Genomic DNA, 22,877 nt, shown 5'->3' on the forward strand with positions numbered 1-22,877 from the left:
TTTAAAAAGGCTTTTATTGTGAAACATTTGTAGGAACTTGTTGTGGAGGATTCAGTGACTTGCATAGTTTGCATTAGGTACTTAAAATATAGCCCCTGACATCTGGTGGCGGCTTTTATGTTTTGGTCGTGGACCAACATGTAGTCTGTCATGTCTGTCGGCCAAGTCACGGCAAGATTTTATGACTCCACAGTCACCTAATCTGACATAGTGACTGTTGGAACAGACAAAAATGTCACCCATCCTACCCAACACTATACCTAAAACAGCAATTTTATATATCAAGTGCTGAAAAAAATAAATAATATACACACACAACTGACTTAGCCCCAAATGTTCATATTAGTATATAACCTGCAAGTGTTCAATTTCAGATTTCTTTCTAGTACCAATGCCGAGATCAAAACACTTAATGCTTAATATTTTACTTGTTATTGGAGGTAAACCTTAGTTTTGGCCTTGTTTTACCGTCCTCTACACAATTCTTATTTTTATACCATTAGATTTGTTTTCATGCCTCGTATTGGTGTAACTTTTAGTTCTTCTAGTAACCATACTGTCCGCCCACAGGGGTCCTGAAGATGTAACTCCTGAACCAAAGCAGTGGTCTGACTATTTACTATCAATAAAAAGAGCCAACATCTTCATAAAAGGGAAAAGAAATCTATATTCCTTCGACATATAGCAGATTTGTTTGCCTGAAACAGAGTGATGGAGTCTGACATTTACAGTGTAGCGTGTGTGTGTGTGTGTGTGTGTGTGTGTGTGTCGTGTGGCTGATGCATCAAACCCCCGGTGGTGAAAGCTGCTCTTCGAACCAGCAGTTGGTCTGGTAGGAAATGATTATTATTTTGGTGTATGACCGCTAAGGGTGGGCCATGTGACAGACGGAACAGCTAATTGTGTGTTGTTGGGGTCGGTGGGGGGAGGTTGGTACCGGGTGAGTTGGCGGGTTTGAGAGGGGGAGGGGGGAGTGAAGAGATGGTCAGCGATGAGCACCGCACGTCTTTAACTGTCGTCCTCTACGGCAGCAAGCATCAATCACAGGTAATTTATAGCCTCTCCTGGCCCGGACCCTCCCCCTTTTTTTCTCTTGTTTGTAAACACTAAACAGAAAAAAAAAACAGGATACTGGCCAGATCACTGCTCTCCCCATCTGCACAGCGAGGCTATTCCTCCACTCCCCCCCTGCCATGTCTGCCTCCATCTATTCAAATTCACGACGCAGATGCATGGCTCGTCCTCTCTATCAATCTCTCAGTCCCACTTTCCCATTTCTCATTCCCATCTTTCACTCCCATCTTTTTTTTTTTACGCCTGCTCTTTTTCCTCTGTCTGTGTCTTTTTTTCTCCCTCTCCTCCTTCTGCTAGCCCTCCGTCAAGTGCAGTGAAATGTTTTTTGATAGGTAATTAAGCGGCGGCCATAATAGTGTCCATATGGAAGCCCTGTGGTTAAGAGGGAGAGAGTGGCGGTGGACCAGAGGGACTGAAGCACTATATCGGACGGTGCTGGTAGTTCGATGGTGGTTGGATTTTATCAGTCACCTGAGACTGGCAAGCATTGTAGGCCAATCTTCTCAGACCTAGATTGCTTTGTATGTTAGCACTCTCTAGAGTCAGTCTGGCATTACTAGTGGGATCTCTCCACTCCGACAGAACAGTGCTATCACAACTTAATAAGGTATTCAAAGGCAGGAATGTGTATTCCAGAAAAAGAGCTAATATTTAAATGAAGAGGCTCGTTCCTTAATGAGATATACACCATTTGAAACATTTGATGCCTCTTATAAAATGATTGTGGATATAAAGACAAAATCTCATTTTGGAATATTGTACCAGTAATGAGCTTTTTGTTAATGACATCCTATCATTGTTAAATATTTTCATTTTGTAATTCATTTCATTTATTCTATTTCTAAAAGCAGCACACATTAATTAGTATATCTGTAAATGTACCAGTGTTAACCAGCTGGCTAATTGTCAACTGCAGTCCTTTGTGTCCTTCACATGTCAAACAGCACTTTTGTTCTGAATATTACAAATAGGGATGTAGATGGTCAATGGATAATTGGTTAACAGCAGAGAATATTTTTGACCATTTAGGCTACGCATGTCGGACCATAGGTTAATTTTGCTGCTATTCAGTTTACTGCATTGGGCACCACCTGGGTCTGGTGGGAGCTAGCTGGCAGTGCGTTCATTTGGTGATTATCTGTGATAATGCCATCTGGACCCAACAGCATTGCTGTTGAAACATTGTGCCCATCTGGTCTCCCGTCAGGTCGCGCCAGGTGAGTAAGTCACTCAATTTTGAGCTGCAAACCCCGTTTAGCATTTTTAGCTGTGTTAACACTGTTATCTTTGTTAGCACTGTTAGCTGTGTCAGCACGGCTAGCTGTGCTAATATAGTTAACAATGCTAAAGAGCAAAATCAAGCCACATTTTCACCAGGGCTATCTCAGGGGAGAGTGAAGGGTGGCCATCATGTTTCTGCATGTGTCTTCCCGGGGGTGGTATGGCGTTAACAGAGGTAATAGCCAAATGAGCACAATGCAAGCTAGCTCCCACCTGACCAAGCCAAGGCTAACGTTAGCTAACCAGTGGAGACCCGAGGGTGGGCAGTGGGCACTATGTTTCTGCATGCTAACATGGCTAGCCGACTGTCTGTCAAGAGAAGATAAAATAAAATAAAATAAAAGGCAAGATAGTTATATTACAAAAGATTCAAATTTCACCTCCTCTACAAAGACAGCGCTTTAAAATGTGGCGCTAAATTTCACTTCATCAACGGACTAAAAGGGTGGGCCTCTTGTATTTCACAGCATTTTTTTAATGGGTTAATGGGTGTCGGGCTATTAAAAGAAAAATAAACTGAAACTGACATCCCTAATAATAATAATTAATTAAATCTACTATATTAATTAGCATTAAACATTATATTCCATATTATCATTTTGGAATGAAATATTACCACTGTTAACATAAAGCAACATTTTGTATGAGAATGGCTCACTGGACTCGATGTACACAAGGACACTGAGGCGAGGATAGATTGTGTTCCCATTAAAGTGCAGACAGTGGCTATGATCAATACAGTAAACTACTGGTCCACTTATTGAACCTCTTTAAACAGCCAATGGGAAGAGCCTGAGTGAACATAACAACAAAGCCTGTGTGGATCATTTCCACCTGTGAATGTGCAAATTATTTCGACAGCCACAAAGGAAATGCGGTCTTCAGCTATGACCATCTCAGTGGCGATCCAAATGCTAATAAGGTATCACAGAGGCACCATTTAAAAATCAATGAGATCCAAGCTTTCTCCGAGTCAATTGTCAGTCTTGTTTATAGCACTCTGTGTGTGTGTGTGTGTGTGTGTGTGTGTGTGTGTGTGTGTGTGTGTGTGTGTGTGTAGCTGGAGGTGTGAAGTCGCGAAGCTGAAGTTATTCCCAGGTGTGGAGGCAGGATGAGAGGGAAGGTGAGCCTATAAGCTGGCTGAGGGAGGTTTGATGGAGGACTTTGGGGAGCGTGGGTAGGAAAAGGGAGGAAACGGGCAGGTGAGCTAATTAAAGCGAGATTTGTTGATGTGATGAGAGGGCGGCCTCCCAGCTGCTGGTTACCAATGACCCAATGGTCGACAGAGAGTCCGCCCCACCCATTACCCCAAGAGGGCGCCAGCCCATATGCTGGATCCAGGTGGCAATGGTTAGCAGAGGTGCATCCATTGCTATCCTGGAAGATAAATGTAAAATGTGTGTAATTACACCCATTCCTGCAGGACAGAATGGATGGGCCCATTTATTGTGACTGTCTTTTATCTACTGTGAACATTTTCTGCCTAGTTACACACACCCACAGCTTTTGGCTCTGTGTGTCAACAAATGTAAGGAGCAGCGGTTATTGGTAGTGGTCTAATATGACAGGGGAGGGTTTTAATGATTCATGCTTTTGGCTGTCAGACTGTCAGAGCGGTGTCCCCTTGGTAAGAGTGACTTTCCCAAATCCAATTAATGTTGTTTTACTTCCCAAGGCTACTCAGGTGCACTGATTTTCCTTACAGCAATATTCCTCTGTAAGCACTGTGAAATCTGCTCTCAAATATGTGGGGGGATTTACCACCACATCAGATTTGTGACAACTGCGATCCAAAAAGGGCTAATGCATCACACCCACCAGGGGCCCATAATGTTATCAATGACAAGACACACTGCAGCCAGCATTGCATTGTTTGGCCTCCACTGTGCTTATGTAATTGATTCTCTTTATTGGAAAGAGTCCTCTATAGTCACTTATGAAATACTGTATTAAGTGAAACTACTGAGCACACATTTCTGCCCTGTTCAAAAGAAAAAATGAGTCTGCAAATACTATATATTGCACCGTATAGCCTGCTGAAAATCAAATAACAAATATTATCTCCATAAACGGCATGCGGACAGAGAACTGGGTGCTGTATATTAGACCCAGGGAAAGAAATATGGCTGTATTTTTTTTTTTGTAATTCCATAGTCACAGTGCCTTCCCCCAATTCCACATACCAACAATCTTTTACACGCACTAACAAGCACTAATAGAAAACTTCCACTGTTTATTAACTGGTAATTGACTGGTGCTGGCGCTCCCTCCCCACTGCAACCCCACTGCCTAAGGCTACAGGCAGGACGGCCGCAGAGTGAATTGCCAGTCAACCTGAAATTACTTACATCCAGAGCACTGCTACAGGTAATGCACACTAAACAAGCCCGTAACATGAGAAGTTTGCAAAGTTGTTGCTGGGGTTATCAAGAAGGCAAGCTCTGATGGAGAGTGGCATTTCATCATTGATTTCTTCATAAAATATCAAAGGATGCTGAGTTTGTTAACCATGTTTCGTCTTGATTTGACCTTTTATGTCAACATAAGTTGTGTAACTGAAACAGGTACATCTGCTGGACATCTATCATGCACAAAAACTGCAGCTGGCCCCAATTTAGTAACTGATTTCTGACCCTTAGAATGAAAAGCTTTTCAAACTACTATACTGTGCATTTGTGACATAGAAGGAAGAACTGGAAAAAAACATCTCTGGAAAAAAATGAAAAACAGATGGTGAAATCTGAAAAAGCAAAAGAAGGTGACATTCAGCAACTGTTCAGTGAGGATGACTGACCAGTGTAACCAGTGAGAGGACCACCAGATTTCACCTGCGCAGGGTGATAGTACAGATGCATTCACTTGAGGAAGAAAATATGTATTTGCCCTGTTTTTCTAAATTAAAATAAGATTATTATCTCAGAATTATGTAAAAACTTCTCATGAAAGCAAATACGTAGGTGTGTCATTGGAACACAGGTTAGTCTGCAATTAAGATCTCATTTTTTGCTTTTTAGGTGTATTGATCAAAAACTGGTTGTGTTTTGAAAAGATTAATGAGGTTATCTTGTAAAAACAAGAGCAGATTACTTTTCCCATAAAAACTTCTTAAATAATTCTGAGATAATAATAATAATAATAATAATCTTTTTTACTTCAGAATAAATAGCAGATTTGCTGTGAATGCACCAAGGCTTCAAATTACCAGGATCACAGGGTCAATACACTTGAATGTGAGAAAAGGCAAGTACCCTAACCTATGAGACCTTAATTACAGACTAAACTATGTCTCAATGACACACCGACATATTCACTTTAATTCTTCAACATTTTAATTTTGCCTCTCGGCAGACAGCAAAACGATCCTCTAACGTACAAGGTAAATTTATATGACTACAGCTGTGTCTGAACCCACTCCTTTATCCAGACAAAGAGATTAGGAAGCACCGCTCTACAGTTAGTCATAAATTAGGATTTCGGACACTTGCATCATTATGATTTCACAGGTGTGGTGTTGCATGAAGATGATTTCAGATATCCATCAAAGACTAAATATTCAATTGTGGGTTTCTGGTATTAAGGAGTGAACGACATCTTGTTTTTTGTTCCACGGTGGGAATTTTTGAGAGCACAATACAAAGTATATATGTTGGACAACTGAAACACTAGAATGAATTGTGCACATTTGGGAATGATCTATCTATCTATCTACTGATATATATATATATATATATATATATAATGTATTTTATTGCACTACTCAGCATATTGCAACATATTTCAAAACGCAATAATATTGTATCATGACTTAAGTATCATGATAATATCATATTGTGGATCCTCTGGTGATTGCCACCCTTATATAATGGTGCCAGTGACCGATACATATTTAACCCAATCACCAGAATGAATGTTGGCGTATGCAAATTTATGCAAACAACGGACATTTGTATGTTTCATATATATGGGATATGTTAAAACTTTGCACTTCTTTACATTTTAAAGACGCTGTGGTTAAGATGTGGTTATGTTTAGGCGCAAAAAACACTTGGTTGTGGTTAGTAAAAAAAAAAAAATCATGTTTTAGCTTAAAATACCCGGTTTTGTCGCCACAACAGCTGGAAATGTCCTGATGTCTTGCTAAAAAACACCTAGATTTGTTTGTTGGTCTTGAACAGTGGTCTGCTGCTTGGCACCCATGACGCCTATGTTTCAAGCCATCCACAATCCCCTCTTCCTCCCGATGACAATGAGCTCATATACATGTAATGTGAGCTACGTTACTGTAGAGATGTTGATACGGTACATGTGAAACGTACAAATTGCACGTATCTATGATTTGCAGAAACGTACAATGCCAACATTTCGCTGTGGCTACTGGGCTGACACACTGACAGACATTTATTTTATACATGTATTTTATACGTCCTTTGTTTCAGAGTGTCGTCGATATGGTAATTTGGGAGGCAGCAGTTTGAGTTGTATTGTGACATACTGACAGGTTTTAGTTATATTTAGGCAACTATATTCATATCAATGAGGGTAGTCTAAATAACAGAGACACCTCTCTGCATATTGCAATACAGTACAGCAGCACCACACACTGCATCGTTTAAAATCATCATACAGTTGACAGCTGAGTGTATATACTGTGTACAATATGCTATAAAAGCCCACACACGCACATATTGTCTGTGGACACACTCATACAGTGATGGCAAAATGTTGTTTGCTCATTATCTGTTTTCCAATACATCATACTCTCATAATGAACCTAATACAAAAGGACAACAGGATCAAAGTTGGAACTTGCTTTTCATGTTATGATTTCATGAGCTCGATGTCACCCTGTGATTTAAATTCCACCAGCATCTACACGCGGAGATCAAAGGGCCAACCACCTGCTGTGCTTGCAGGCCTGTGTTACGTTCAGAATATTCAAAGTCATTTGAAGACAATAAGATTAAACCATCTGCACGAGAGGGCTGAGTAGACAGTCTGACTTTTAACTCTTGATAGGCCTCTATCAGGTCCTTTAGAGGTGGTTAGGACTTGCGGCATCAGCTTATTATTAATATCAGCTCAGGACATTTCCTTCAATTTAATAACCACTGTCTGTACAGTAACGATTCTCTGTCTCCCCTGGCTATGCCACAGATCATATCAGCAATAAGTGGAATGAAGTTGGAGAGTGGTTTTGCATATCGCTGCTCAGAGCCACAGCCTGACATTGGTAGGACATCACAAACTCATATTCATGACTCGACTGAGATTTTCTTCCTCGTGTCCTTCACTGCTCCTAGCTGAACGATTGCAACACGCCCAACAAATGTGATGCAAATTCGCTGTGTCGCTATGCCCCCTCTTCACACACACACACACACACACACACACACACACATCCACACACACATCCACACACACCGCTGACTCCTGCGGCCATGGCAGTTCCAACTCTGGATGAAAGCAGCGTACTGCCCCTGCATTAATGGGTTCAAAAGAGGACTACGGGCCAAAACTTCTCTGTGTAGTCAATCACTTCCTCCATCTTCACTTCTCTTTTTGCCAGAGACAGGAGACATCCGCACAGGGCCCAGACAAGCTTTGGATGAGCGATCTTTACCCACCTCAAAGACAGAAACTGACACAACTGTTTGTCAACATGGGGTACAAGATGAAACCCTGGGCACAAGAGTGGAAAAGGCTTTCTATAATCCTTAATATCAGATGGCAGGAAATGCAGAACAAAGGGAGCTCTGGTGCCAGCTCAGTCCTAGCCATGTGGTGGTTGCAGCTACTTTTGCCAAGAAAGCTCTGCACATCAAGGAGCACCTCCCAAATTTGAATCTGCCCCTTACAATCCTTGGCTCCTAATTCTGTGGTGGCCTGTTTGGCATAACATGAGACGAACACAAATCACAACTGTTTCACAAATACTGATCTGATTGTTTACCCACCCGCACTTTAGGCCCATTGTTTCAAGCCTGTATTTTGATATTTCATAACTAATTATTCCTGGTTTAGGCATGATTTAAAGGAGTCTTTCCCAATTTTCAACCAGCTTTGTATCATAACAGTGGGGGCAGTATGTGTAAAATAACTGTGGTAAACTTGATCAAGGTACTGAACCCCGAATTGCTCCCGATATGTGAGTGTGTTAAGAACTGAATAGAAGGTAGCATCTTGTATGGTAGCCTCGGCCACCAGTGTAGAATGTGTGTGAATGGGTGAATGTGACTTGAAGTGTAAAATACAGTGTTACATAGCAATAAGCTATATAAATAGTACAAGACAGCACATCTTGTTCCCTGATACAGTCGTTCTGTGCCCACTGCCTGTGCGGCATTGAGAATAAAGGACTACTTATATATGTTCCGACGGGTTCTTGGGACCTTAAATCGATGCCCAGACAAGAGCAGCTCAAACTCTGAGTGTAATGGAAGTGGGGCATCTGCAATTACATGTTTGGCCTTCCTGCATACAGCACTGTCACATATATTGACGGCACTACAATACATTGTAATGGTAGGTTTTCTTCTTCTTGTGCCAAAGCAAATGCCACAGTCCTTTGCCTCTGTTTTCTCTGGTCTTATATATTGCCAGTTTCAAAAGAATGAGTGACAACTTCTTTAACCGTTTTGTGCGAACCAACCATATTATGACAGAATTGAAAAGGCAAAGATCAGGTCAACTCAATAGTTTCAACATACATCAGGTCAATTGGGTGAAAACACTTTCTTAATTGTGTAAAAGTTCATATTTGCACCTGCTTTACAAGAGAGCAGAGGGTAAAGAAAACCTGTCCTTAAATCTCCCAACACTGGCGACCAACAACAAATTAAGCAGCATTCAGAGTGGTAGTTGTCCATGTCTTGAAAGCAAGTAGCAGGAAGACTAATTAGCAGAGCAGAGAATAAGGAGAGAACATATCACTGCTAGAGACAGGATTGCTTTGGCACAATAGGAAATCAAAGAGGAGAGAGGGCTTTCTTCCCTTTCCTTTTGAATTGATGCAGTTTTTGTCTATCGTCCTCTCCACATTGATGTATAATCACAGAGGAAGAATGTGACCGAATTAGCACATTTAGCAGATCTGCAGGATTTCCCTTCTGGGTACATAATTTGTTCCTGCATGCTATCTTGACAAGTACAGAGTGAGCAGAAACCCAGGGCCAGAGAAGGAGGACTCTACTCTGAGGCACTGCTAGAATGTCTATGATTCTCTGTAATTAGTATGTTAACTGTCACAGCAACAGATCAGGGCCTTTGCAAATGACCTCGCTGTCAGGCGGTGGGTGTGTCTACCCTGTTCATGTATATACAGGCGCTGCACTGCCCTCTATCGGCAAGGGGAGTAATGAAAGGAAAAGATATGCACAGTGTGGAAGTCAGACTCATGTGTGCTGTGGCACTCAACAGGGTGAGCAACACAAAGCATGTAACTACAGTGTAATTACCATGTCAATTATTGTAAGACAACCGAACTTACATGCAGTAAATGAGTCTCTTTAGTACAGCCGAACTGTGAAAACCAGACTCAGCGGTTAAAAAAACACCTTGATCCTGTCATTACAGCAGCAAATTAAAAATCCCAAATCCTTTTCACCATTCCTGTTCCAGCTGTTTAGTAAATTAATTAAAAGCTTAGGTACACGGGATGTAATGATGACATGACTACATTAGCATGCTGATGCTAACACAGCCTCTTGGGTATTTGCACAATTCATTTCAATACACACAGCAACTTTGCTGACTACTCAGGCAGCACAACCTGTACTGCTGTCCTGGCCAATAAATGCTAGGGAGAAGTAGGCTTTGCTGTCTGCAGCCATTTATAATATCAGACCTTTATCTAAGACTCAGGGAATCAACATCAATACATCCAAAAAACAGTAAGCAAACCTTAAGTAAGACAACCACTATGCAAACCACATAAAATAGAAATTAAAATCATACAAAACAGCAGCAACAATATGTAATAGCTAAAAGTTGTATGCATGATGTACAAGATAATAGACATACTATTGAATAGCACTGATAGTTAGTTAAAACAAGATTTAAAACAAGGCATTTTTAGAGCCAGAATGGCAGCACAGTGTCCCTGTTAAAGGCATTTTGCTGATTATTCCATGTATAAGGTGCACCGTACGACACTGACATTATTCAGAGTTTAGTTCTGATTAAGGTAACATGGAGCCACAACCTATTCTGTGACCGACTAGCAAGGTAATGTGAGTTCAGAGTTAAAAGAGAAGCATCTTTATCAAAGCTTTACAAATGAATGGTCCAGCCACACGGCCAAATGTAGCCAGACAACCTTTTGGTAAAGATGGCAGTGGTGGGTGCTGTAAGGATCACCGGTTATGAACCTTACGCCGTGTGTACAGAGTATGTCTCTAGTATGTCTCTAGTGATCAAAGCAAGGAAAGGCATACCTTTACAGACAGATAAAAAGGCCACCACAGAAATGGCAGAAAAGTTGTTGTGCTTCTTGATGTCCAATCTTGTGATATATGCGCTCTGAGCAGTACAGACACTAAAACAGAACCTATAATGCATGGCAACAATAAGTGAGGAGGTTGGCTCGTCCTGTGTGTAGCCAATTTTTTGAATTTGTTGAGACACATATGTTTTATTGTGTATTTATATATAAATCTATGTATTTAACATAATTCCTCTTTGCTGTGATGTTATTAGTAACATCATCTACTATAAAATAAATCTTTTTAAGCACTAAAAAGTTTGTGTCATACACTATAAGATCATAAATTCAACATATCTAAGAAGCTTTGAACTCTTTGTGGGTTCGGGTGAATTTTCTAGTCTTCACATTTAAAAAATATGAAATGCACACCTTTACAGCCACCTACTGTTAATAACAACACACGTCAAAAATCACACCAGGAGTGCCCACCCACCACAACTCCATTTCTGCCTTTGTGGTCCTTGCATCTGTGTTTGCTGCTGACATAAGACTTATCGCAAAGGAAGGTGGCACAGCTGGGGTTGCTGCTTCAGCCTTGAAAGTACCTTCGAACCATTACTTGAGTTCAATAAAGTTGACTGCTGATGCTGCTTAGTCGGGGCAGAGGAGAGATCCAGATCTACAAAGAATAAAGCCTGACCTCTGTACTCTCCCGTTACATTAGCCAGGATGCTGGAAACTGTCACAACTCTCTCAGAGTTGTTCTCTGCAAATGCCAAAGTTTGACTTCTGCCCTGACCTCAGCAAGAGGTTCTCTTTGATCGGGAGTGTTAAGCAGTCAGAGCTTGTGTGCTGTCACTGCCCCCTGTATTTGTGACAGTGACACGTTTGGTGTGTCTGCAGTTGGGTTTCGCGGCACTGAGCCACGCTGACCAGAAGGGCCAGGGCCGTATCAGCTCCAGCGACAGGTCTGTTGTGATCTAGCTTCACACAGAGAAATTAGATTGACAATTCCTCCTGCATTCTCATATTGTGCAAGCCAAAAGCTTGTCGTCCCTCTTTGAACTCAGAGGATAGACATAAATGGTCTGTTTTTGTGGGAGAGAGCTGTGGTACATGTTTACAAAGCTTCTAAGTCTAAAAGTGGCTCCAAAATGTACAACTACATTTCAGGTTAAGTGCAGGTCTCGGTGCATTTCAACAAGCACAGTTCATCAAATAAAAATTGATCAGGAGATATGTTATGCTGAATATATCTCTGCAGAGTAAACCTTGCCAAAACCCATCAGAGCAGTTTTACAGAACATGGAAATGTGTTAGTATCTCTGAATTTAATATTGCAGACCACGTACCTGTTGACATTCTGTTTTGCAATGATGCTCCAGTTTTGGCTTGTGTAAACAGTGTTGTCATTTTTTTCTTTTTCTTTTTTTACTCAAACAGGTTTCAGTGTTTTTTTTCCCATAGTATCCATATCTTTGATACTACTTTGGTGCTCTCTCTTTTCTCAGATAACGAGTTCACACACACACACACACACACACACACACACACACACGGTGTCCCTATAGCCCTGCCTCCTCTCACTCACTCACAGTGCTGTCTTCATCTCATTTCTTACGGCTGTGTATAGGCTTTTGCTGCATTATTTTGTTTTGTGTTTCACTTGCAAATTTATTGCATTTTTAATGAGTGACAATCTCAGAGGCTTTTGATCATGTGCACTACAGCAAGGAGACTATTACTTTCATTGATGTAAACTTGAATCACAGCCTCACGATTGTATGACTCTGTAAACCCCTCGAGTTGTGCTTACAGTTTACATCCATGTCTGTAAAATTATGGATGCTTCACACACATCTTCACACAGAAGATCTATACAATCAGCACAGCACCCAAGATCAGTGTCACCAATTCAGTATCTGACCAAATGTTTCCCTTCTGGTCCTGAGATATGACAATGACTAATGGCTAGAAAGTGTTTCTGGGAAACATTATGATGTCACAAATGTCATCACTTCACATTTTATCCTTTAGATTTTTTTGTGAAATGTTGTCATAATTATAAACTCTTGAGTCATGGTGAAAAATGTGTTTTGTGAGGTCACAGTGACCTTGACCTTTCACCTTTGACCACCAAATTCAAATCAATTCGTCCTTGAATCCAAGTGGACGTTTGTGCCAAATTAGAAAAATTCCCCTCAAGGTGTTTTTGAGATACTGCCTTCACAAGTATGGAATGGATGAGGTCACAGTGACCTTAACGTTTCACCACCAAATTCTTGTCAGTTCATCCTTTACTCAAATGCCCCCTTTTCCACCAACATGGAACCAGTTCTGGTTCTACCACTTAATATTTAACCATTCAGAGCATTTCAAGCAAATATAAATCTTTTCAGAACCTGAAAATATGGTTCTCGGTTGGAACCAAAAAATAGCAGGTTTTTCTTGACCTGAAGTGCGAACCGTGACAACATCAGTGGGCGTGTTATATTCTACAGGCTGGAAAAAGATGTAGGTAACAAATACCAATATTTTTCAAGATACTGCATCAAAATTAGAATAACCAGTATTGTGACAACACCTGTTACAAATCCAGCATACCTCCTTACTTCACAGCGCCGTGCGCAGTGTTGCCAACTTGGCAACTTTCTTCCTAGCTTTAGATCATTTTCAAACCCTCTTTTTTTCTAAAAAAGAATAACCCGCTGCCACCATAACCGCTGCAGGTACAGCGTTTTGAGCTCTCATCACATTATGAGGCGGAGCTCTCAGGATGGCTGCTAACATTTGATTCATGACAGCATCACCCCAATGTGTCGATTAATGTAACAATATAAAAACAGTAGAATTTTGAGATTAAGACTTCTTGAGCTGTATTCAGGCTTGAACTGGTTAACCACTGATCAATATATCAAAATTATTTTGCCTCAAGGTTTGCTCTGGCCTCTTCTTTAAGTTTGTATTCCACATTTCCATTAAGCAAAACTTTGAAAATGGTTATGCTCTCGGTTCACAGATCATGTTTTTATTGTCTGTACCGAGGGTCCATACAGAGTATGGCAAGCGTGCATTTATGTAAGCAGCTCCTTATATGTGGAATCTTCTGCAGAAGGACTTACAGTTGCTCTGATTGGTTCCCCTCGGCTGCTTCAAAGCACTGTTGCAGGATTTTTGTACACCATCTTCTATATGCCAGTGTCAGGGTGCACCTTAGCTGGTCTTTGTAGCCATGTGCAGTTGACTTTTTCTGCATTTTTATGGTTCACTTCTAGTATATATTAACATACTTTTTGGCTTTTCTTAGTAGTAATCTCATTTTGAATTTTTGTACTGATTCTTGTAGAGCTGTATATTTCTATCCTGTATTTTTGTCCTATGTTGTCTGTAGCGTATGTTGCTGCCTGTCAAGGCCAAGACATCCTTGAGAAAAGATTTTAGATCTCAAGAGGTTTCTCTGGTTCAATAAAGGTTAAATAAAATATAAAATAATAATTATTATTATCTCAATGGAATGTACTAAAACTAATGTATACTGTATTTGACACCAAAAGACCATTTATCATTTTGGGAGGATGCCTTGTCGATGGATTTTTTCATCTACAGTACAAGTCCCCTTGGCCGGTGAGTCAAAAATTATTCTTGAACACAGATTCAGACTGTGCCAAAGTAATAACTAATGCTACAGAATGTTTATCGCTGCAGATATCTGACCACACAACAATATACTGAACATTGTAAAGAATACCAAATTAAAGCACGTGGTCAAAGTGCTTGAGCTCCTCTACTATTTCCTTTCACATGTGCATTTTAGTCAGTCAGTTGTGCTTGCTCTTTAAAAAAAAAATTAAGCCCAAGCTTTAGTTCAGGAATATCAACAGGTCAGAGTCTTATCCTGGAGGAATATACTACATTACTTACATTTGTGTTATTCATTTATTTGTTTTCATATCAACAATATGCCAGAATTTGACAGCTTTAACTGCAGCAGTAGCAATAATGGCCAATGAGCCGCCTACAGTTGAATTTTACTTAAAGCTTAAGAAAATCCACTCTTAATAAGACAAGTTTTATTCTAACTTCAATACATTTATGATGTTCACAAAGCTGTGTTAAATAATAATTATCTAAATACTGACCAAAACAAGTGGTTATGATTTTGGCAATAATCTAGGAGCCAAAATCTTGTGTCAAAATGCAACCATGCAAAAGAAACCAAACATTGTGCAGAAACTCCTGTTCTGTTGATGAACACTCATCACTTTGTGGGTTTAAATTAAAGCGAAGTAGAAAACACAATTTTAACATGTCCCCTAAATTAATTAGCTGATGGGTATACACTGATGGCACACTGGCAAGATTTGAGCATCATTTGTGAAAATGATGATGAGGCCAAACAGAGCATGGCACAGTCAGCATTGTTGGTCATCATCATGATTCATTTGACCCTGATAATCACAGAAAATCCTGCCTGCTGTAGATTATCCCAGGCTTCTGATAAGCAATACACAAGGAAAAAAGAAGCTGATCTTATGGAGGTTCAGGTCTAAGAGAAAACGCTGTGCTCTCTCCAAACAGTCTCAAGCACAGGCGCATCCCACTGTTTGTGTTTTTCTGTTTGCAGGAAGGATATTACTGCAGAGTTAGAAAGGGAGCTGCTACGCCCCGGTGGAGCGGTGGTTAGAACGAGCTTTTAATCCATGCTGTGGCATCTATTCTCGACAAATCAGAGAGGTAGCTGATATCTGCTACTCTGAAAGGTAGCAAACGACCTTCAAGAAAAATAGAGGAGGAAGCGTTGCGTAAGGTGTCAACTTGATGACTTTACCTAAAAAAATTTGAATAAAAAAACAGGCCAGAGTGGGGGAGAGGAAATAAATCATCAGAAAGGCGTTGCATCAGGTAAAAGCCACCTTTTCACACTGTCCTTCTCCTTTTTAATCCATATTTTATAGTATCTCATCTATGGTGTGCTACATATGCACACACAAACACACAGCCTTCACACTGAGCCCTTTTCCTCATCTTAGCTGTATAGGCCATTGGGTCATCATGTACGTTAACCATGAATGCAGTGTATTTGCTTCCGCCAGTGATGCCGCTCCACAAGCTGATTTTCTGTGCATGCAGCCACTTTCATGTGGCTAGCTGAACGCACAGTGCTGCTCTCTTATCACTCCATCAGCAGGGAAGATGGATGACACAGCGAGTGAGGGGGACATGCACAACATGCCCCAAAAGCAACGGCTAGCTCAGTAAACAAGCGCAGACCCCCGTGACCCGGTACAGCGTGATTTCACCAGATGACAAAGACAGAAATGACCTATAACAAGTTTAATGGATTTCACACCCACTCCGAAGAAGAAAAAGACACACACAAGTCCATAAATAAATAATAATGGTGATCTGTGTGATCTATGTAAACTAGTGGGGAGTGTATGAAGGGTGAGATGTGACCAGGCTTTGCGGTTTTCTGAGCTGAGACACAGAAGCTAATCCTCTCAGAAAAAGAGAAAGGAAGCTAACCCTGATGCAGCCCAAGCCCTTTTCCAGTTTGTCATTCTGCACTTCAAAGCATACATGATGAAATCCCCCAAGGTATTATAAGAGCTCTGGCATAGCAGCCATCCTCAACCCTGTCCTAGCCTAATGCCTCATAAACGGAGTCTGGAAACATGTCCCTTTACTATTTCGAAAGTCTTTGTAGCCTCGGATCTTTAAGAACCTTTTAGAGTTGCAGAGGAAGAGGTGCTTTCCTACTGGAGGAGATGTGAGGAGTTTGTGAATCATTACGCGGCCGAGGGATTCCTGTCCCCCCGCACCGTAAAATACTGCACATACAGTATGTACATGCACCTTTTAGAGAGTGTTTAGATCAGGACAGGGACCAGACATTGATCTTCTTCAAAGCTTTGCTGAATGAGCGCTTATACAGAAAGACAGCGCACAAGAAAATATGTGTCCTAGATAGGGACAGGCACGTAATTTAAGCCCTTCAGTTCCATTCAGTGAAACCATCGAATGCCACTTGTTATACAGCTTGCTGTGCTGTCTGATCATTCGGTTTCATAAATACATCCATTATTGGTCTCAAGGCTTCACATTAACACAGTCTGCTGGACAGAACTTAAAGAAACAGCTGAGACACGGGTGCAAACAGTCAAACGGAGGAACAGATGAGAGGAACGGCTTAGTTAAGTTCTAAGACTGCAAATGAATATCATTACAATCCATGCCAACGAAATGCCTCTGTTAAAGTTTGTAGTGCAAGAAAAGAAAATATTCTTAGATTTGGCTGCTACTTCTAGGACAGGGAGTTTCAAAATGAAAAGCTAAGTGTTCATTTTCGGACTTAAACTAAATGATATTTTTATTGTGGATGAAATGTCAGAAAATAATGAAAAAGTAAACATGGCAGATTACCAGAGCCCAAGGTCTGATCTTCAAATTGCTTGTTTTGTTCAACCTGTAGCCCGAAACAATTATCCAGTAAATACTCCGATTTTAAAAAGATGGAACTAGCTAAAATTTGGCAATTTTCATTTACAAATGACTCAAACAATTAATCCATTGGCAAAATAGTGGACGACAAAGGCCCTGTTTCCACCTGGTGTTAACATACCAGGTGCTTGGGCAATGGGATCACAAATGGACAGCTAAGTACAGGTGTGAATGCAGCCAATGTCCATCAATGCCTCTTGAGATTTGATTGCTTAGCCCAGACTCTGAGGTGGCCTGGGCCACATATGGCCACATTCTTTCAACAGTGTGTTCACTATTGTGTCCTGGGCAAGATGAAGAACTGCTTACTCACCTATCCTTGCTTATCTGACTCAAACTTTCTGTTGCTGCTGTTACAACATGTGTCTTTAACAAGGGGTCCATGACGGTAGTTCCCAACTGGTGGTCAATTCTGAATGGACCGAAAGTGACTGGCAAACTTATCAAGTTTCTAAAAAAAAAGTGAAGTACAGTGAATTTCTGACACATTTAAAGTGCAGTTTCCTACTGTACAGTGAGTAACTAAGAGACAGCTACTTGACGGAGACAGCAAACTAGCTTGAAGACGTGGCCAAACACAAGTATGACACTGAATATATTAAACTGTGTGGACCTTGAACTAAGGAGAAATCTGGACCCTTGGGTTGGACCAGTTGGGAACCCCCAGGCCAGCGAAACACGGCTGTAAGTGTCTGTGTAGCACAACAAACTTCTCACCAATTACCAACAACAACTCATTCAGTCTTTGCAAATGGACATGATGTACGTGTTTATTTGCATATACAGCAGGGAAGTGAGATCCGATCACATATGATCACTCGAGATGAATATGGGGACACATTCTAATGTCAGGAGTGAACAGACAGACATGAAATTTCGTTTTATGATCTGACCACCCAAGACAGATGTTAATACCAGGGCTGAGCAGGATTTTTCTTGCTGTCAATTGTCCAAATCAAACATTTTAAAAAATATTTTAGCACTGGTTCATTTTGGCACAGTGCTAGCATCACATACTAGTACTTTCTAAATGTGATTTCTGTATAAAATTTCAGTCAAAGATTCAGTCAAAGTCTGAGCTGATATTTCATCCATTCATCTTTAATAATTAAAGGCAAAAAACTGACACTATGCACCAACATAGCACTTGTGCAGAAAATGGTATGACATGTTCCATTTAACAGCTGATTCTCCTGGTTCAGCTGTTACCCTTTCTGCTATAGTATCTCCTATTAATCCCTTAACCCAACTACCTCACACCCTCCCTTTGGGCCAACTGCCAAACCCGCTCTGTTTCATCTTTCAAAATGGCAGAGAGGGCAACGAAACGGAGCGTGCACGGACTCTTTAAACAACAAGGACCATCAGAATGTGGTTTGTCTATTAACCAAGATAACATCTGATTTTGTGTGTGTGTGTGTGTGTGTGTGTGAGAGAGAGAGAGAGAGAGAAAGAGAGGGAGAAAATGAAAGAGATAAATTGAGAGGAGTCAGTCTGCCCCTGCTGTTCTCACTCAGCAGACTTGCGATAAGGTTTATCTCCGGTGCCTAACGAGTTCGCCCAGTAGCCCTCTCCAGCTCCCATCGAGTGGACCGGGGCGCACAGAGCTGCACACAGCCAGCAGTGGGTTGAGCTCCCTTAGGTGACCTGTGCGTGTTGTTCATGCTACGCTGCTTTAGAACTTTATTTTCTGTAGGAAATGGCTTCAGCCCCTTCGGCCACATCTCTTTTAATCTGGGATTTCTTTTTTTTTGCCTCCTTTTCTTCATCCTTTCTACTCACTGTAACTCAGACTGCCAAGAGAAGCTGCAAGAGCTGGAGAAAGAGATGCTGCGGAGCTTTGGCACAGAGAGGCGTGTGTGTCCCAGAGGCAGTGGCTGAGGCAAAGATGGAGACACAGAGAGGGAGAGGGGGGCTGCTGCTGAGTTAAGCCCCTAATCACAGTCTGCTCTGCATGAAGGACTTAAAGTCACTCCATTTAATGCTACCTTCTCTTTAGTCAAAAAAGGGAAAGAAATACTACTGCTTACCTCTTCAGCTTTCTGATACCTAGGCCTCCATTGCTATCACATAGCCATTCTTGTGATGCACAGAAGTGCACGGTCAAACACATACAGAGAAAGATGCTACTCAAGCACAAACACTGATGCAGGAAAACTAACATCGACATGCATACACAGCAATGCCAGCACGAATGTTTCCCTTTCTAAGATCCCACTTTAATAACATGAGCGACAATCACAGGTCTTTACAGCAAAATGAAATTAATATGAAAACACACATGCTGTCAGAAAATGAAGCCACTTGAAACAATTTCATGGTAAACCACTCTCGTGACTGACGTGGCGGCCATGCCCTTCACTGGCGTGCTCAGGTGCTTCATTTGTTTGTGCGAGAAGTGGAGAATATGAGCACATCCTCAGAGACCGCGGGGTCCCACTGGCTCAAAATACATTAATTGACTTGGCTCCGCTTCCAGCCAGGTGTAACACACTTTGGCAGACTACTCCGGAACGTCGGCGAGATCTTTTGGGAAATCCCCCCTACCGTGTCAAAGCTACACTTCCCGCACTTCCAGCTGCTGTTTCACCTCACTTTCCTATCTCGTCCGCGTGGCTAGCAGACTATGGGTTGGCGTATAGGTCTTAATCTAATGTTGGAACATTGATTTATGCTTGGGTGTCCCACAGCCATTAAGATAATTGCATGATCACTTTATAACATCCTCCCCTGGTGGCCATGGTAATTTGACTCCCCCCACCACCCACCTTGCTCAGTCAGACCCGTAACCACATTACAGCGATAGAAAATGTGGTTGGAAATATCATCTTTCAGCCCCTGCAAATTGATTTTATACCATTTCCACTGACTTCTAAAACCCTTTTAGTCTATCTCTCACCTGTGCTGACCATTTGATCTATTGGAGGCTTCTAGGTCTTAACAGCTTGTATTGATCGAAATTCTTTAGCTGGTTTCTTAAGGGGATGCTCTCGTGTCACCTTGTAATTCCACCAGTCCAGGTATTTCTGAGTGAGATCATCACTGAGACAATGTATTTTTAGCTGTTAGGGGGCGAGACAAGTGGGCTTTGATTGCCTTCAATGGGAAACGACTGTGTAAAATGGCACTATGATCTCTTTCGACAGAATCTTTATTAAAATAAAGATTCCAGCAGCACTATGGACTAATGGCTGCTTAAGAGGAGAACTTAGCATCAGTGAAAGTCAAATCGCTTTGACGGATTGAGCCAAAGGGAAGCACTTTGCTTCCTGAGTATCAACACTCAGCTCAGCTCAGATAAGATGCAGTGATTTGAAACTTCAATCTGACAGCAGCAGTTAGTTGATCCAGCTAAAAATGTCATTTATTCAATCATTTATTCTGAAATTCTTCATCAGTTATTATTAGTAATGGTATTACTGTTGAGCATTCAATTTTATTACACTGATAGGAGCGGAAGTATTAAGGAGCAGAATACCTTCATACAGTATTATGCTAGGTGCTTCACCAGTGCTTCACCATTTTAAGTCACAAATCAACATACACCTTATTTTCATATTAGTATTTTTAACTTGTTTGTTAAGTATTTAATTCGTTTTCTCCATTTCATGTATTATTTTATCGTGTGACCAGATAGGGTTGGGCGATATGACAATAGGTACCGGGAGATGTTATAGATTAAAATTTTCCATACAGTTTACACCGAGGTCAAGCTGCAGTCTTCCAGAGTTAACTGTTATATCAGCTATACCAGCTGAGCTGCACTGACCATCAATAGTGAATGAGACAAGTGTGAAAAGTTCAAACATTTTAAAGGAGATGTATACAACATTCAGAGCAAATCTGTGGTTCAGAGTCTGAGCCAGGATGGTCTGCACGTGCCTCTCAACATGGAGGTGGATGAAGCAGGGGCTAACAAGATCACGATCAAGATCAAGATTAACTTTATTGTCCCATTGTGTGAAATTTGTCTCAGGCCCTACACCTCTGCTGCAGCCATAGAAATACAGCATACAACATATTACATATTACAAATCAACATTATACCCAACGTAGCAATAAGAAACACAAAAAGATAAATCCATAAATAACAACATGCTGGAAATGCCTCTATAAAAAAAGACAGCAAATGATGCTAACAGCAGCAACAGTGCTGACAGACTTAACATTGTTAATGTGGTGGGAAAACGGAGGGTACAGTAAGCTGGCGGTAACCATCGTATGAACACAGTGTAGCGGTGATTAGCTAGCCAAACACGACTCACATGCTACCACTACATCAGAGAGGAAAGCTTGGATTACAACACACACAGACGGAGCGTGACTTGATCCTCCTTTCAGGACGCCATTACTCCAGTATATCGTTACATACCAAATAGTGGTTTAATGCTTTATTAATGTTCTAAATGTTGTTTTGTTCTGACGTTAATTATTCATAATGATCCATATAAAAGACATTTGGTCAAAGTGAAACACAGGCTTTCTTCACAGTAACAATTTTGTCCTCCACAGCAGGTTAATACAAGCCCTTTTCACACTGTGAGCTGTTAGGCTGCAGCTAAGAAAGTTTGCACATTGGCACAATGCTGGTATACTCCAGACTCTAGCCTAGGGCTTGCTGGCCCTGTTCTGGAGCAGGGTTGGCCTCAAGATTGTGAGGTTATCCCCTGAAAATTAAAGTTGCCGGTGTGCAACAGAGCTAATGAAATTTGTGTCACGCTTTTGTTGTCCTATCACATGACTTCTTCATAATGTCATCAGTACATTCCTGCTTCATGTTTATATTGTGATCATGGTAACTACTGACAGAAACTGGAGGTAGCTAACAAGCTAGCTAACTTAAAACATGTCCAGAAACACTTGAAGATAAAACAACAATGTCTTCTTATCAATCACTCTTTTCTCCACTTTCCTCTCTGTTTTTGATGTTTCAGCATTGCTCTCATAAAGCTCTGCTAATGGCAACATTTTAAAATTGCTACTTGCTGTTAAAGAGTGGTCACATGTCATTGTTGAATAGTAATTCATTATGTTCCAGCAGACATTCAAGCCAGCGCTAGCAGAGGTGCAGTGTGAATAGTACAGTATAGCCCTGGGCTTAGGTTAACCCTGAGTTAACAATGTGTGTGTGAAGAGTGGTCAAGTTAGCCTAAGGCTATTCTTAGCCCAGGGCTGAAGTTATGAAAAGCACTACATATGCAGAACAGTAAACAGTTGTTTGCTGCTATGTTTATGTTCTGAATGTCGTATAAAGAACCCTGGGGTACATTATTGCACTAATTTTATTAACACATGCAACATTCAAATAAAAAAACGCTGAACTTCAAATTTTTGCCCTTTTAAAACATGTACTTAATGTTAATTAGGTACATGTACTGGACTGAGAGTTAAATTAATTTAGGTATTTTAATACTTGAATACATGGTTAAACCTGCTTACCTTTCTCTCGGGTGACTTTGTAGCAAAGACAGGCATGTGACAGGCAAGCAACGGACACCAAAACGGGGCCATAGTCTTCCCTTCATCGTCTCCACATAACCAGCCTGGTGAGTTCTCCTGCCCTGAAACAGAAGAAAAGGAGACTTTTTATTTCTTCTCA

At 41.0% G+C, this 22,877-nt stretch overlaps 1 protein-coding gene across 2 annotated transcripts in view; it reads right to left on the minus strand.

Annotated features, from left to right (window-relative positions):
- arhgef10la (Rho guanine nucleotide exchange factor (GEF) 10-like a) overlaps nucleotides 1-22,877 on the minus strand; it is a 167,089-nt gene that overhangs the window by 41,177 nt on the left and 103,035 nt on the right. For both annotated transcript variants that reach the window (XM_050038813.1, XM_050038812.1), the window contains one exon: nucleotides 22,718-22,839. In XM_050038813.1, the coding sequence (XP_049894770.1) occupies nucleotides 22,718-22,839 (122 nt within the window). The remainder of the gene's footprint in view (nucleotides 1-22,717; nucleotides 22,840-22,877) is intronic.

Source organism: Epinephelus moara, chromosome 24, assembly GCF_006386435.1.
Source record: "Epinephelus moara isolate mb chromosome 24, YSFRI_EMoa_1.0, whole genome shotgun sequence".
In the NCBI taxonomy this organism is placed as follows: domain Eukaryota; kingdom Metazoa; phylum Chordata; class Actinopteri; order Perciformes; family Serranidae; genus Epinephelus; species Epinephelus moara.